General features: G+C 34.5%; 1 protein-coding gene across 1 annotated transcript; it reads left to right on the top strand.

Moving 5' to 3' along the window:
• The first annotated feature begins 235 nt into the window (after positions 1–235).
• On the top strand, positions 236–16,015 carry LOC145243634 (transcription termination factor 3, mitochondrial-like). Its single transcript, XM_080106658.1, has 5 exons — positions 236–469; positions 7,132–7,297; positions 9,931–9,998; positions 12,479–12,569; positions 15,621–16,015. Exons 1-5 carry the CDS (start codon positions 236–238, stop codon positions 15,896–15,898), a joined length of 837 nt encoding a protein of 278 aa, XP_079962784.1. The 3' UTR covers positions 15,899–16,015.
• Positions 16,016–16,230: the final 215 nt, after the last annotated feature.

Consider the following 16,230-nt stretch of genomic DNA (forward strand, 5'->3'; position numbering starts at 1 on the left):
GAATCCTCGAATGCCGTGTCAGGTCACTTTTAGATTTGCAGATTAGACCACACATATGACAACTTAGCGTTGCCGGGTGTGCTGTAGAAGACTCCTCATAAGACTGTCGTTCCTGTCTTTGATTGTGTGATTTTAGATGATTTACAAAACCAGGTTTTGACAGAAAGTATCTGCCACATACAGTCCCTGTTGCAATTTCTCTGACATTATATTATCGTCCTGCTTTCTTACCGACATGGCAACCTCCTCTAATCTAACCGTTTATGTTAGTGAATCCGAGACCCTCAAACAATTGATCAGCCTCGGTGTTGATTTGTCGCGCATCGAGAAGTTCAATGAAGCTGCTAATCTTATCCTCAAACTCGATTTTGAATCGGATGTCAAACCTTATTTGCTCTTCTTGAAGGACGTCGGAGTTCCGAGTGACCAGCTTGCCGTGATCATCACAAAGAATCCTTTTATCTTTAAAGTATGTATGATTCTCATTAAATTCTTCTTGTTGTTTTTTTTTTACTTTTTTCACGCTAAAAAAGCCATATTGCCGCTTGGACGTAAGTCGTTACTATTTAGGATTGTGTCTACAACCCCCCAAAAAAACAAATTTACCAGAAAACCCATTAAACTTTATCAGAAAAATTTTAATTAAAATTTATTAGAAAACCAATGAAAATTTACTTTTAAAAAAGCCATTAAAATTTACTAAAAAAAAGTTTAAAAAATTAAAATTTCCTAGAGTACCCATTAAAATCAAATTCGTGGGTCCGATTCATTGGTTACAAGGAAAAGAGAAGCCGGCTTCAGCAAAAAGGAGACAGGTCAACTTTATACACTACTACATCTAATGTACACAAGACTTCAGCTGTTTCCGTCATGTGCAACTGTTCTTATTATTGGTCGACTGTAAATTGAACAAAGAATGTCACGCATACAGGAGTTCGATTACTTGAAACAATCAGGGAAGGTATTAACGTCATTTTGCATCAGTTTGGTTTTATCAGCCAACTGAGAAACTATCCAGATTCGACTGGAATACTACACAACTGTAAAGCATCACTGTATGTGTGCATATATATATATATATATATATATATATATATATATGTATGTGTGTGTATATATATATATATATATATATATTTTTTTTTTTTGGTCACCCTGTATATATATATATATATATATATACAGGGTGACCAAAAAAAAAAAGAAAAGCTAAATGCTGTCTAATGGAGAAAAAAAAGGTCAACTGAGAAACTATCCGGATTCGACTGGAATACTACACAACTGTAAAGCATCACTGTATGTGTGTGTGTGTGTGTGTATATATATATATATATATATATATATATATACAGGGTGACCAAAAAAAAAACAAAAACAAAAGCTAAATGGAGGCCATCTAGAACATATGTTGTAGAACGGAGAAAAAAAGGCAAAAGACCCTAGTGTTTTGATGTGATGTTTTGAATATAATAAACTAGTTATGACCAAAGTTTCATTTCATTCGGACAAAAAACTAAGAAACAGGGCCTAATTAGAGTTGGGGCCCATTTTTTTTTTTTGGGGGGGGGTCACCTCGTAAATATATATATGTATATAAGCAACAGTAGCAGCTGAATAACGCAATGGTTAGAAGCTCCGGCTGTTGTTTGGGCGGTCGGGTTTCGATCCTGGTTTGAGGTAGTTGCTTGTCAAGCCGCACTGATGAACTGTGAAACAGCGAAACAGTACTGAATGTGGGTGACTATATTGCTCCCTAACTTGGGTTGAGCATATTGGGAAGTGATATACAAATTATCATTAGCATATTAAGCGATTCTCTTTGTGTAATATATATATATATATATATATATATAGGGTGACCCAAAAAAAGAAAAGCTAAATGGAGGCCATCTAGAACATATGCTGTAGAATGGAGAAAAAAAGGTCAAAGACCCTTAAGTTTTGATGTGATGTTTTGAATATAATAAACTAGTTAGAACTGGGGCCCTTTTTTGGGGGGGGGTCACCCCGTATATATATATTTATATAAGCAACAGTAGCAGCTGAATAACGCAATGGTTAGAAGCTCCGGCTGTTGTTTGGGCGGTCGGGTTTCGATCCTGGTTTGAGGTAGTTGCTTGTCAAGCCGCACTGATGAACTGTGAAACAGCGAAACAGTACTGAATGTGGGTGACTATATTGCTCCCTAACTTGGGTTGAGCATATTGGGAAGTGATATACAAATTATCATTAGCATATTAAGCGATGCTCTTTGTGTAATATATATATATATATATATATATATATATATATATATAGGGTGACCCAAAAAAAGAAAAGCTAAATGGAGGCCATCTAGAACATATGCTGTAGAATGGAGAAAAAAAGGCCAAAGACCCTTAAGTTTTGATGTGATGTTTTGGATATAATAAACTAGTTATGACCAAAGTTTCATTTCATGTGGACAAAACACTAAGAAACAGGGCCTAATTAGAGTTGGGCCCGTTTTTTTGGGTGGGGGGTCACCCTGTAGTAATTGGATCTAACAACAATGTCACGATGCATAAAGTATACGATGGAATTTTGTTTAAATGTTTTCAAGTCTAGATCCGTTAGGGTTTAAAGACCCCATCAGATATGCAAACCTATAGGAACAGCTTTGGGTCAACACTGGTTGACCTTGACCTTCACACGGCATTCTATAAACAAACATTAAAAAAAAAACGAGTTGTTGGGCGGGGTGGGGGGGGCAATGGTCCGGCAAGATTTTTTTTTTATTAGGAAACATTATTTTTATTTAATCAACATTTTTTTAATAAAATTATTTTAACAACATTTTTTAATTAAACTATTTAAACAACATTTTGTAATAAAATTATTTAAATAAAAATTTATAATAAAATTATTAAAATAAAACTTTTTAATAAAGTTATTTAAACAAAACTTTTTAATAAAATTATTTAAACAAAACTTTTTAATAAAATTATTTAAATAAAACGTTTTGATAAAATTATTTGAACAAAACTTTTTAATAAAGCTATATTTATTTGAATGACTTACACCATTCGGTGTAGGTTGCAAAAGTTTAAAGATTCTGTTTACTCTTCATTAAAAACATTCAAATGACAGCACCACGGCACCAGCCAAGATGATAATGATGCTGAAAACTCTGTCTATTAAAATCAGCAACAAACCCAGAAAACCCAATGAAAGGTCCGTCAAGATGGATTGAAATTAAATCTTTAATTGAGAAGGATGTACCTAGTGGGAGTTAGGAAACTGGTTGCCATGCCCAGAATATAACAGATGTTCCAAAAACTTCTCTCATTGCGAACAAAGTTACAAGATTTGAAGAAATGTTATGGAAAGTAAATATCTGAGAGTGAATGTCACCACGACCAAAGTTTGAGAGTGAATGTTACAAAGATTATTGTCTAAGAGTGAATATTACAAAGACCAAGGTCTGAGAATGAATGCTTATATATATATATATATATATATATATATATATATATATAAATAAAAATTACAATAAGTTTACCAAGGTAATCAAAATGGTAAACTCAAAATATATTATAAATATTAAAGAGTTAATATTTACAAGTAAAGTAATCTCAACCAGATGTAAAAGCTCAATAAAACCGAAAAGGAAATAGAGCTTATAATATGAACAAATGATTAATAAAACATGTTAAAAAACATCTTGAAATAGTCTCCTTCTCATCAGAGGGCAGGAATTAGCAAAATGCGGGATCGGATTTTGCATGTAAAAGTATTTAGTGAAACTACAGATAAGTCACAGATCTTACTTGGTTAAAAAAAGGGTGAGGTTAGGGGAGTAGGAGGTAAAAGAAAAATGATAAAAAGATTTCACATGAATGGATAGTCCGGTGAAGGGTAAAAAATCCAAGAATGGTAAAATCCAAACACGGTAGAATTAAAAATTTCCAATCCAACAGGTAAGTTCCAAATGGTCCAAAATGATCTAAAAGGCAGAGTTCCTTGGAAAAAATCACAAATGGAATGAGTATATAAATATATATATGTATGTATATATATATATAACTACTTCATTTACTCACATAAAATTAATATACGAAAGTATAGATTTGTGCGTAAACTTTAAGTATTTACTTCAAAAGTGCTCAATACGTAGGTAGAGCTAGTTAGTAAGTTATAAAATGTATATGGCGATTAAGCTACACTGAATATTCCGCGTTTCATCCGCTCTAGGACTCTTCAGGCTTATGCGCGAATTCTGTGGTTGTTTGTCGTTTTTATATGCGCATCTTCTATTGAGGAAATAGCTTTCTAGTATCCTTATTATTATTGTTATTGTCAGTATTGTTTTGTTGTATCACAACTCATCAGTGCGGCTAGACATACACCTTTCCCCAGCCATGGATCGAACCTACAACTGTTGAGTTGACAGTCGGCTGTTCTAACTATCGGACCACAAATCAGTGCCGTAAGTATTTCTCCATGAGTGTGTATTAAATCCACACCCGCCCGTCGCTTACAGTGCTCAAACCATCAGTTTGTTTACAAATAAATAAATAGTGGGCTTCGCTTAATTGCTTAAATACACGTCGGGTGAAAATATATTTACAAAGTGCTCAACCCAAAGAGGGGGGGGCTTTAATTGTCATCCACATATAGTACTGTTTCGTTGTATCACAACTCATCAGGGCAGCTAAAACCACTTCTCGGAAAAGCAGAGTAACAAAATTTTCTCCCATCGTTTAATGCAGCTCTGGGGACCGTTTTGACATGAGTTTGGAAATCAAGGTTGCATCATCTGGAAAACACTTTCCTTTCAAAAGCAACTTCATGGCTCGGAAAGCGTGAAATTTAGAGAGATGATTAGAGAGATGGGAAGGATTTCATAGCCAAACTAGTGCTGGGACGATTCTAATATTTTTCCCGGTTCCGATACAATTACCGATTCCGATTCTTTATAAATCTCAAAATATTTACAATAAAGGTGTTATTTTTATCCGATTACTGTAAAAACACATGTTCAGTGTGCAGATATTTTGCTCAAACGTGAAAATACACTTGTGAAGGGGGGGGTGATCTATAGATTTTAGTTTGACTGGTAATTTAGAATCAATAAATATTCATTATTTTATTATTACTACCAGCAGTGAAGATTTTGTTCAAACAAAATCAAATAAAAAACAGAGATAATTAAAGGAATCGTTTTTGGCATCGGAAAATAAATACAAATTTTTCCGATTCTGATACTGATTCCAATATCGATTCCGATACCCCAAAAAGTTCGATTTTTCTGATTCCTGATTCTAATTCCGATTAATTGTCCCAACACTAATTGAAAGTCCAGTCAATGCAGTGAAAGTAGTTGGACTAACCACCTCCAAAGAACGCAAGAGTGCAGCCCTCCGCTGACAACGTCATGCCCACAGTTTTCTGGGACCAGGCTAAAGTAACTAACAAAATCAAGAAGCTGGGCAATATCAGCAAAGGTATCCTCCTCCTGCATGACAGCATTCCAATCCGCCAGATATATTGTATATTGTATTGTATCATATTGTATATATTGTATTAGGTTGTCCGGAAAATAATGGCCATTTCAGAAAGTCTGTTTTGAAATTGGATTTTATCATAGGATTTTTATTATATTTCAGGTAAACATCAACATGATTACTGATTTATATGTGCTCTTTAATAATTTCTTACTTTTTTCTTTCAGAAAACGTTTTATGAGCGAATGAGCCCATAATTTGGAATATGAGAAAAGAAGACTTACGATTACTTTTCCTGCATGAGTTTAAGCTTGGTAACAATGCTTCTCAAACAACTGCAAATATCAATAGGGCATGGGGAGAAGGCATCGCAAGTGATAGAACAGTACGAAGGTGGTTTCAGAAATTTCGTAGTGGTAATGAGAGCCTTAAAGATAGAGAAGGTAGAGGACGGCCATCTAATCTTGACAATGAAAATTTGAGAGCCATTGTTGAGCAAAACCCACGGCAAAGTGTCAGGGAAATGTCTCGGGAACTTGGTGTCAGCAGTTCAACAGTGTCGGACCATCTGAAGCAAATTGGCAAGGTGAAAAAGTTCGACAAATGGGTCCCACATGAGCTCAATGAAAATCAACAAGCTCGACGTTTTGAAGTGTGTTCGATGCTCTTTTTGCGAAACATTAATGATCAATTTCTTGACCGAATGGTCACCTGTGACGAAAAGTGGATCCTTTATGATAATTGGAAACGATCAGGTCAATGGCTTGATTGTGATGAACCACCCAAACATTTTCCAAAGCCAAATTTTCACCAACAGAAGATTATGCTGATTGTTTGGTGGTGTGCAATTGGTGCTATTCATTACAGCTTTCTGGATGCTAATCAGAGCATCACGGCAGAGGTTTACCTGCAATCAACTCGAAGAAATGCATCATCATTTACAAAAATTGAGATCTGCATTAGTGAATAGGCGTGGTTCAATCCTGCTCCACAATAATGCGTGGCCTAATGTTGCGAGAATGACACTGCAGAAACTCACAGACTTGGGATATGAAACTTTACCACAACCTCCTTATTCTCCAGATCTTTCGCCCACAGACTACCATTTTTTCAAGCATTTAGCCGCTTTTTTAAGCAACAAAACTTTCAGATCTAATGCAGAGGTTGAATCTTTTTTCAAAGATTTCTTAGCATCTAAGCCAAAGAATTTTTATCAACAAGGCATAAATGATCTAGTTGATAGATGGCAAAAATGCATGGCTGTTCAAGGATCATACTTTGACTAATTTCTATGTCTAGTGTCACCTATTTGATTAATAATTACTTTTTCTCTAAAATTGGTCATTATTTTCCGGACAACCTAATATCATATTGTATATTGTATTGTATCATATTGTATATTGTATTTAAGCATATTGTATTGCTTTAGCGATTTTAAGTCCTTCATCAAATACAGAGTGTCCTTAAACCCAACCATCTATTTTAATTTCTATTTATAAAACAATTCTCATAAAAACAGAGTAACAAAATTTGGCACTGTCTTTTCTCCCATCTATTTTGATTACTAGTTCAAAATAGGCGCTTAATTTTGGGACACTTTGTATGAATCAAAATGTTCCTAAGCGTTTTTCTTAATTTTGCTATTCTTTCCTTTCTTTAATGACAGGCTAATATTGAAGACTTAGAAGCCATTATTGAATATTTTAAATCCAAAAATTTCCCAAAGACGGACATCCCGCAAATTCTGATCCGAGCACCACGTTTATTGTCAATGTCTGTTCCAAATATTGATGAAAAACTCGGGTTTTATCAGAAACTCTTCAAACTCACAGGTAAATCATTTTTCTTTTGTGTTTGGGTTCGTAGAAAGAATGTTTATACAGGATGTTCTCAGCATCCGAGGGACATCAGACATTTTACAAAAATAATGAAAAATTACAAATATATCCCTATCTCTACTTATATATAAAGGCATTTTGCATGTGTGTTTGTGTGTGTCTTTGTGCATGTGTTTATGTGTGTATTTGTGTGCGTGTGTGTACACGTGTTAGTGTTTTTTTGTGTGTGTGCGTGTGTATGTTTGTGTGTGGGTGTGTATGTGTATGTACATGTGTATCAGGGTTGGCAGTTTGGTTTCTGTTGAAATTTCTTGGAAGGTATGAAGCTCTTTATAACAGGGGTCAACAACCTTTTAAATCCAGCCCTTGAGTGAATTTTGTTTGTTCTGCCATCTTACTCACGATGCATTTGAATTTCTTTTTTTTTGTTTCGATATTTTTTTTTTTTTTTTACATAGGCATCACCACTTATCAAGGCCGAGAGGCCACTCGAGGCTAAGGGTTAAAGAGTGTATAGTAGAAATTGGACAATATAGTAATCGTTAGTAATGGAAATTCGGTAAATTTGTTAACTTATATGGAACGGCTCATCAAGAACTTGTTTACGTTAGACTTGAAGACAGCCATATTGTAGTCAGCTGGAAAGCAGGAAAACGGAAGACAATTCCATAGACGTGCATTTCTAAGAAAGAAGCTTTGTTCATGGAATTTAGGTTTAGGCACAGATAAAGAGTGGGGGGAATTATTGATAGTATTTTCTGCTAGACAGGTGAAAGTTTGGCAAGGGGAGGCCATAGATTGGAGCTCAGTCAAGCACTTGCCATGAAAATAACGATAAAGCAGAGACAAACTCGCAACATCTCTTCTGTGAGAAAGAGGTTGCAGGGAAGAGAAAAGGACATCTCCTACAAGGCTATATTTCTATAGTAAAATAAATTATATCATTGTAATATAGGATATAATTGTATTTATTACTTGATTTCTTGAAATGCTCAAAAGATTTATTTACAATAAATGGATTTTTGGGATGTGGATTGATTATTTATATTATTTGGATTCTTTGGACTACTGTTCTCATCTTGAGCGTGATTTTCACAACATTTCAATCAATGTAACCTCCAACCTTCTTCAGGTGTATCTTATCGAACTTGGGAATGTTTCTGTCAAACTCAGGAATTTGGACGGAATTTCGAATGAGACCCTTTATTTATTTCATGGCGGTAGTATGCTCTCGTTTCATTAGCCCTGACTGCATAGAGGTCCTAAGTAATTCGCAATTGTATTTTTTGGTCGGCCACACTGAGGATCAAACCTTCAACCTTCTATCACATTTTACAATTGATTTTTTCCAAGTATTCTAACCGCTGCACGATGGACCTTGAAGAAGGTCAGAAGTTACATCGGCTGAAACGTTGTGAAAATGACAAATAGGAGTCTTAAGAATCTAAATAATTTAATAACATTGTTGTCCTCCATGACAATTTAGCCAAAGCTGTTTGGCCCTCCTCCTTTTAATCAGTATAACTTTTTAGACCTCACGCTCAAAAAGGTTGCAAACCTCTGCTCTATGCCAATGGTTAACCAATCATTTAATGTCAGATGCAGTAGAGGACAACGCATCCTTTTTAAACATGCAATGCAAGAGTATAACTAATATGAACAATCTGAGGTGTTCCCAGTTAGCCATTAAGTATTGATAGGCTGCGATAGAGAGGGACATTTTGTTTTGATTTTAATGCCGGTATTTGAGTGATTGGAAGATCCTATTGGAGACAGAATGGCAGATGAGCACAGTTGATTTTTTACAAAGGGGTCACCACTTATCAAGGCCTGGGGGCCACTTGAGGATAAGAGTTAATGAGTGTGGAAATTTGGTAAATTGGATTACATCAGGGGATGTTTCATCAAGAATTTTTTCACGTTGTACTTGAAGGCGACCATATTGTAGTCAGTTGGAAAGCAAAGAAACGGAAGAAAATTCCACAGGCGGGCAGTTCATGTTATCTCCCTTTGTTTCTTCACTTTTTTTTTAAAATGGCAGGTGAGACAGTCACTTCTCCGATATTCATAAAATTTGACTCTCTTATCTAAAAACAAAACTACTTGATCAATCTACATGACTTTAAGAACATGATGTTTTCGTTTCATCATGGGGATATACATTATGCAGATTTTGTTTTTTAATATAAGGGGGGGGGTCTGGACAAGTCCCCCCCCCCAAAAAAAAATAAACATGAATCTATTTTTCCTGTCTATGTAATGCATAGTTGTAAAAAAATAGAAAGATTAAAAAGTGAAATAACAAATTAGAATATTTAGAGAGTTGGAGAAACGTACAAGATTATAAGTTATTAAGACCTTCCATAACTAAAAATTCCGATTTTAATTAAAAAAAAAAAATAAATAACAAGTATTTTTCGGGCTTTGAAAGATTTATAATTTATGTGGTCGAAAGCTGTAATTTAGACAATTAATTTTTTTTTTTTTTTTTTTTTTTTTGAGTGGGATAACAAATTAATTGTCCGTCAGGAGGATTTTTTTTTTTTTTTTTTTTTGAGGAGGGGGTAATTTATAAATGTATTCCTTACATTTTGTTTTGCTCATTTTTCCTGTTTCATTGATTTCAGGCAGCCAAGTACGTGAAGTTGTTTGTCATCTTCCGAAATTGGTCAGTTACAATGCAAAATCAATCAAGGTTAGTATATACTAGTGTTGCCCGGGATACAATGAATTAATTTTAATTTTATTTTTTTCCATATTTGTTACATCATATATCTATTATAATAAAGTTGTATCTTGTTTGTTCACGATTTGGTTAATATATACAAAAGGTACACTGTTTAACAGACTTGCACATACTTTTTTATTTCTGCATGATTTCTTTATATACTATTTATTCAAAAGGAATCACCATTCAAAAGGTTATCTAATTTGCATATTACATTAAATAAAATCTGTTTTAATAATTAGCTTTCAATTTTTATTACAAATTAGTAATAGAATTGTTTTAAGTATTCTATTTAGAAATATTATATAAAGCTGATTTATTTTATTGATTTATTTACTTTACATTTAATTTAATTTATTTTTAATTATTATGATCGACATCATCTGCATTTAAAAACAGAAGTTTTCATTTAACTTATGAGTTATTTCTATTTAAGCTATGCGATTTTATTTCTCAATTTGAAGGATGAAGATAGCTATGTTTTATGGCTTTATTAGGTTAGTGCAAAAATAATGTAGCTTTTTGACATTCATCTTCAAAAAATCATAACTCCTTTCATAATAAACTTTATTAATCGAAATAAGAACCATTAGAATCGACACATTTTTTTTGCCAAAGAGAAACAAGTTTATTTATCTCATTAGCATAGAAATCCGGAGTTCTGGAAGCGATGAAGTCATTAAAGGCCGATTCGGCATCATCTCGGCTTTTGAAACATTTTTTGCACAGGAAGTTGTCGAGATACTTCAAAAAGTGATAATCGGTGGGAGAAAGGACCGGTGAATATGGCGGACGAGGCAGAATCTCGGAGCCCAATTCGTTCAGCTTTTGCATGGTCAGTTGCGCAACATGTGAGCGAGCGTTGTCATGGAGGAGAATTGGTCCCTTCATATTGACCCATCTCGGGCACATACATTGGAACTTCTGATGGTTGGTTGGTTGTTTTTGTTTTACGGCATATCAATCCTTTTCAGGTTATTTAATGCCGAATCCAAAGATTTTGAAGAAAAGTTTTTTTAATAGAACATATTTGTTGTTTTCAAGTCTGTTTCTATTTAACCCATAGTTGGTACCCTGAGCGAGAGACCTGGTGAATATGCCGCATGAGCCCAATTAGTTCTGCAGGGTTAGTTGAGCAACATGCGGGTGAATGTTGTCATGGAGGAGAATTGGTCCCTTTATATTGACCAATCTCGGGCACATACATTCTGGCGCATTTTGTCAATTTGTCAGCAGTACTTCTTCACCATATTTTTTTCGCCTGGATTCAAGAAGCTGTGATGGATGAGACCAGCTGCAGACCACCAAACAGTCACCATAACCTTTTTGTGATGCAATTTCAGCTTCGGGAAGTGTTGTGAAGCTTTTCTGGCATCCAACCACTGTGCCAAATGTTGCCGGTTGTCATAGAGGATCCACTAAATAGGTCGTTTTTGTTGTACAGAAGGAGCATAGAAGACACCTCAAAACAATGATTTTTTTTTGATTATCGTTCAATTCATGCAGCACCCATTTATCCAACTTTTTTGACTTCCCAATTTGCTTTAAATAATGAACGACTGTTGAGTGGTCGAGCTTGAGTTCAACAGCAACTTCTCATGTGGTTTTGCGAGGATCGGCTTCAATTTAGGCTTTCAAATGTTATCAACTTCAGTCGGCTGGCTGTGACCGTTTTCAACTTCGAGGCTCTTGTCACCATTGCGAAATTTCTTGAACCACTGTTGTTCTACACGTTCATTAGTGGTTCCTGTGCCAAACACATCATTGATATCATGAACTGTCTTAGCAGTTTTTCGGCCTAGTTTGAACTGGAATAAGAAAACGTGTAGATTTAAATTTTGTCGATGCTGTTGAAAAGCCTGCAAAGAAAAAAAAAAGTAAAAAGATTGAGAATGGTAACGAATATCACAATTTGATAGAGCAAAAAACGCACTTCAAAATGATATTTTGGGGTATTTATTCGTTGTAAGCAAGGAATTTTTTTTAATTCAATATTTAAGAACTTGCCTTTATTAATTTGAAATTGTCCCAGAAAACTAATTGTTATTTTTCAAGAGATTTTTACAATGAATTTACCTTCAAAATTTAGTTTACTTGTTGGTTTCCGAATATCGCCATGAAAACATTTTTCATTATAAACTTTTTTTCACATGTAAAAATATTATTTCCTTTTAGGAATTAACTTTAGGCTTTAATCTTTCAAATACAATAAAAAAAGTAATCGAAAACCTAAAAAAAATATGATAAATCCACTTTCAAAATCGTTTCCCTCTATCAGTTTTCCCCATGGTGGGGCCATGTGATGTCACACGGGTCTGAAAAATAGTTATGCAGGGAGAGGCTACCAATAAAAAACTCCTCAAACTTTCTTTTAATGTTTCTTTGTCTTTTTTAATTCTTGTAAAAAAAAAAATCATCATTTTAATTTCCACCTTTTATTTTTTCAGGAGATCCACTTCCAGATGAAGGAGTTCCTTGGATTTACTAATTTTGATCTCCAAAAGATTTTCCTGATCACTCCACGGGTTTTTCTTTCCAGTTAGTATAAATCAGTATTTTATTTTGTGGGCGAAGAAGGAAGAAAAATATGTACTTCCCACTGCAGGGGTTTAAACTACAACCTTTAGTTAATCAAAGGAAATTAGCAACAACTCCCAAGATATCTTATTCTTAGGCAGAACTTCCCTTTGTGCGGATCTTTAGGGATGTGCCAGTTTTGGGAGTCACCAGTTTGGGGATCCCTACTTTGGGGAGTCATCACTTTTTCTGAGGGTTACATTTTGCAGTTTGGATTTGGGTGAAGTATTTTCGGTTTAGAGAAATGATTTTATTGAAAAAGTTTCACAAGGTTTATAATCAAATGTGAGAAAAACGGGAAACGTTATATGATAAAACAAAACAAAATAAATAAATATTTTATGTGTTTAAAAATAGAAGATCACAGCAATTGAATTATTACAGAATTATACAAATTATATTTAATAAGAGTCAATGTTCATTGTTTTTCATATTAGAAATATAGTTCAACGAGAAAGGTTGGGAATATTTCAAGATCAGCAGATGATAAAGAAGGTTTAAATATTGTGTATGTTTGTGTGTTCACTAATGTAGGTGTGAGTTGAGGCATAGCAGCATTCTCCAGGGCCCAACAGAGGTGGCGCCGGTTCAAGGGCTCTGGTCAACTTGTTCACTGAAGAAAAATCTGACTTTCTATATCCACCCGCTAGATTGAGTGAATTTTCATAATTTTTGGATATATTACTATTTTCGACATGACAATTAAGTAAGTAATATTGTTTTTGCTTAAAATGATATAGTTTGAAAAAAATTGATTTGTCAACTCTATCTTAACAAGCACCATATTATCTGTTATCTATAATTAACTAGCTAACTTTTCTCAATAACTACGCCTTGGAATTTTTTGAAATTTTGCACAAACATTAAACATGGTATGAGTAAAAAAGTAACAGAACGGATTTTCCAGGAAAACTCTGGTGCCTTTCGGGTTAAAATGGCTAAAATTGACACTTTTGTGCTTATTAAAAAAAAATTGATGCCTTGGATTTTTATAAAACTTTCTGAATAGTTGTAACTAACTGATTTCTATATAATTTTGTTTGTCTATACTTCGCGATAACTCTTTGGTGTGAAGAGGCGCCTGGCATTGCCATTGTCTATACTTCGCGATAACTCTTTGGGGAAGGGGCGCCTGGCATTGCCCGGTTGTAAAATATGGTTAAACAAATAAAAGAAAAACGAGACTTGGGTGCCATCTTATCATGTAATTAAAAGAAAAAAAATGTCATGTTGTGGACGCCCGTAAAAAAGCAGAGAATTTTAAATGATAGGAGAAGAAAAAATTGAAAAAAAAATGCTGCATGCTGGGCACGAACTTGCAAAACTTGCGTTCGTAAGCGAACACGTTATCGATCGGACCACGACGACCTAATCTAATCTAATGACATTGCAAGTTTAGCTTTTTAAAATGAAACAACAAATGAACTGTTTGCATATACAAATTAACATTTCTACATGGAATAAGTGATGATTTTTTATAATTTTTCGATATTATGTGTTCAAGAGATCGCTCTTTTTACGGAACCACGTTCATGCTGCTTCGATGCAGATGACAAGTTTTTTACGGACATACAAACATGCACATAAACACACACACAGACAGCTAAAATTTATATTATAGACTATCATGACTACCTGGCATTGCCCGAGTGGAGAGAAGTGGTATACTACGGCTATTAAGCAACCAACACCCAGAAAAAAAAATCAAAATAACTTTTGTTTCAATCAAAATTGTAACAAGTACCCATGCGAGCACAAAAAAAAAAATTAGCCGCAGTTGGCAGGCCCGAACATGTAACGTGAAAGAGGAAAAGGAGGTGAAAAAAAGCTGTCACAGTCACGGCCACGGTGACTTATGACGTCACGGGCTTTCAAAATAACATTTTATAGACCTACGCTGAGATTGGTAGGTGTATGATTTGCAAAAATGTCGACACAAAAAGTGACCCGTCCTTGCAAAAAATAGCCCAGTTGACCAGCACAGAATTGATCTTTTTGGCCAATTTATAGATATTTTTCATCCAAGAGATTGATCTTTCTAACGATACCAATTTTTATCATGGTCCGATGCGTCTGTCAAAAGTTTTTGGCAGACATACAAATACAACAACTATAGAAGGCAGTAATTGCCGAGAATGCAGTTGGAAGATTCGGAGTTCCTATCCCGTCGCAGATACCACCTGACGAAGGCCAGAGGAATAGTTGGTCGAAACGTTGTGAGACAACAACTAAAAAAAGATGAGGATAACGGTCCGTAATAAAATAAAATTAATAAGTAATACTCATCTCAATAACTCTTATCCCCGAGTGGCCCTTGGGCCTTGATAAGTGGTGAATTCCATGTAAAAAAAAAAAAAAAAAAAAAAACACAGACATACACAAACTAACATACATTTTCCTTTTTATATATTAGATGGTTCCCATATCATGTTAAATTCTGTACTAAGTCTACTAAATAATCGATTGTCACTCAGTATATATGTTGCCTCTTTGTTGAGTCATCTTTGTCTATAATTTTTTGGTTGGTTGGTTTTGTTTTACGACATATCAACCTTTTTCAGGTTATTTAATGCCGAATCTAGTTATTTTGAGGAACGATTTTTAATGGAGTATATTTTTTTTTTTAAGTCAGATTCTATTCAACCCATAGTTGGGACCCTAACAGGTACTACCACTCCGGGTCAGAGTGGACCTGGGAGCAATGGCAATTAAAGAGTAACTCCACACTCCCCAAGGCCCACAAGGTGGGGCTTCACCATCGGATATAGTTTCAGGTCATATCCAGGACCTATCATTTTTTGCTTTGTTTCATAACAATAGATGGTTTTATAACAATAGATGGTTTCATAACAATAGATGGTTTCCCTTTTCCTTCCATATATGGTCAGCCATACCTGACTTTTCAATCTGTCCACGTATTACGAAAAACAGTATCATTTGTTGTTTTCATTTTTATTTTTTCTGTTACCATGTTGAAACGCCATTTTTATGCATATTTTTATTCTTTTGCAGATAAATATAATTTGACGAACGTATTTGTCTACGTCCACAACGAGATGGGCCTGACTCATGCCCAGTTGATAAAGTGGCCGAAGATCTTCCGAACGCGACTGCATCGAATTAAAGAACGCCATGAATTCTTGAAGCACATGAAACGTGATCAGTACGATGCCACTAAGGAGAACTATGTATCACTTAAAGCTCTCGTCTCTCAGGATGATAAAACCTTTTGTTTTGATATTGCAAAATCTTCAACAGCAGAATTCAACCAATTTCTGAAAACCTTGTAATTTTTTTTTTTTTATATTTGAAAGAAAAAAAGTCTGTTTAATGACTTTTTATATTAATCTTTGTCTTAATTTTCTAAATAAACAAGAAAAAAATTAACCGTTGAGTCAGCCATTGAACTCTGATTAGATTGTTTGAATTTTTAAAGTGAGATTTTTCACCACTTATCAAGGTCTGAAGGCCACTCGAGGATAGAAGTTAATGAATGTCAGGTGGTAGTGTAGTAAACGTTAATGGTGTGAGGTTAGTACAATTTGATTATTTAAGCGGACAGTTTAAAAAGAACTTGTTTACATTGGACTTGAAGGTTTCAATATTGTAGTTGGTTGGGAAG

The sequence above is a fragment of the Euprymna scolopes genome, chromosome 22, assembly GCF_053919585.1.
Source record: "Euprymna scolopes isolate OS-2025 chromosome 22, ASM5391958v1, whole genome shotgun sequence".
Lineage (NCBI taxonomy): Eukaryota > Metazoa > Mollusca > Cephalopoda > Sepiida > Sepiolidae > Euprymna > Euprymna scolopes.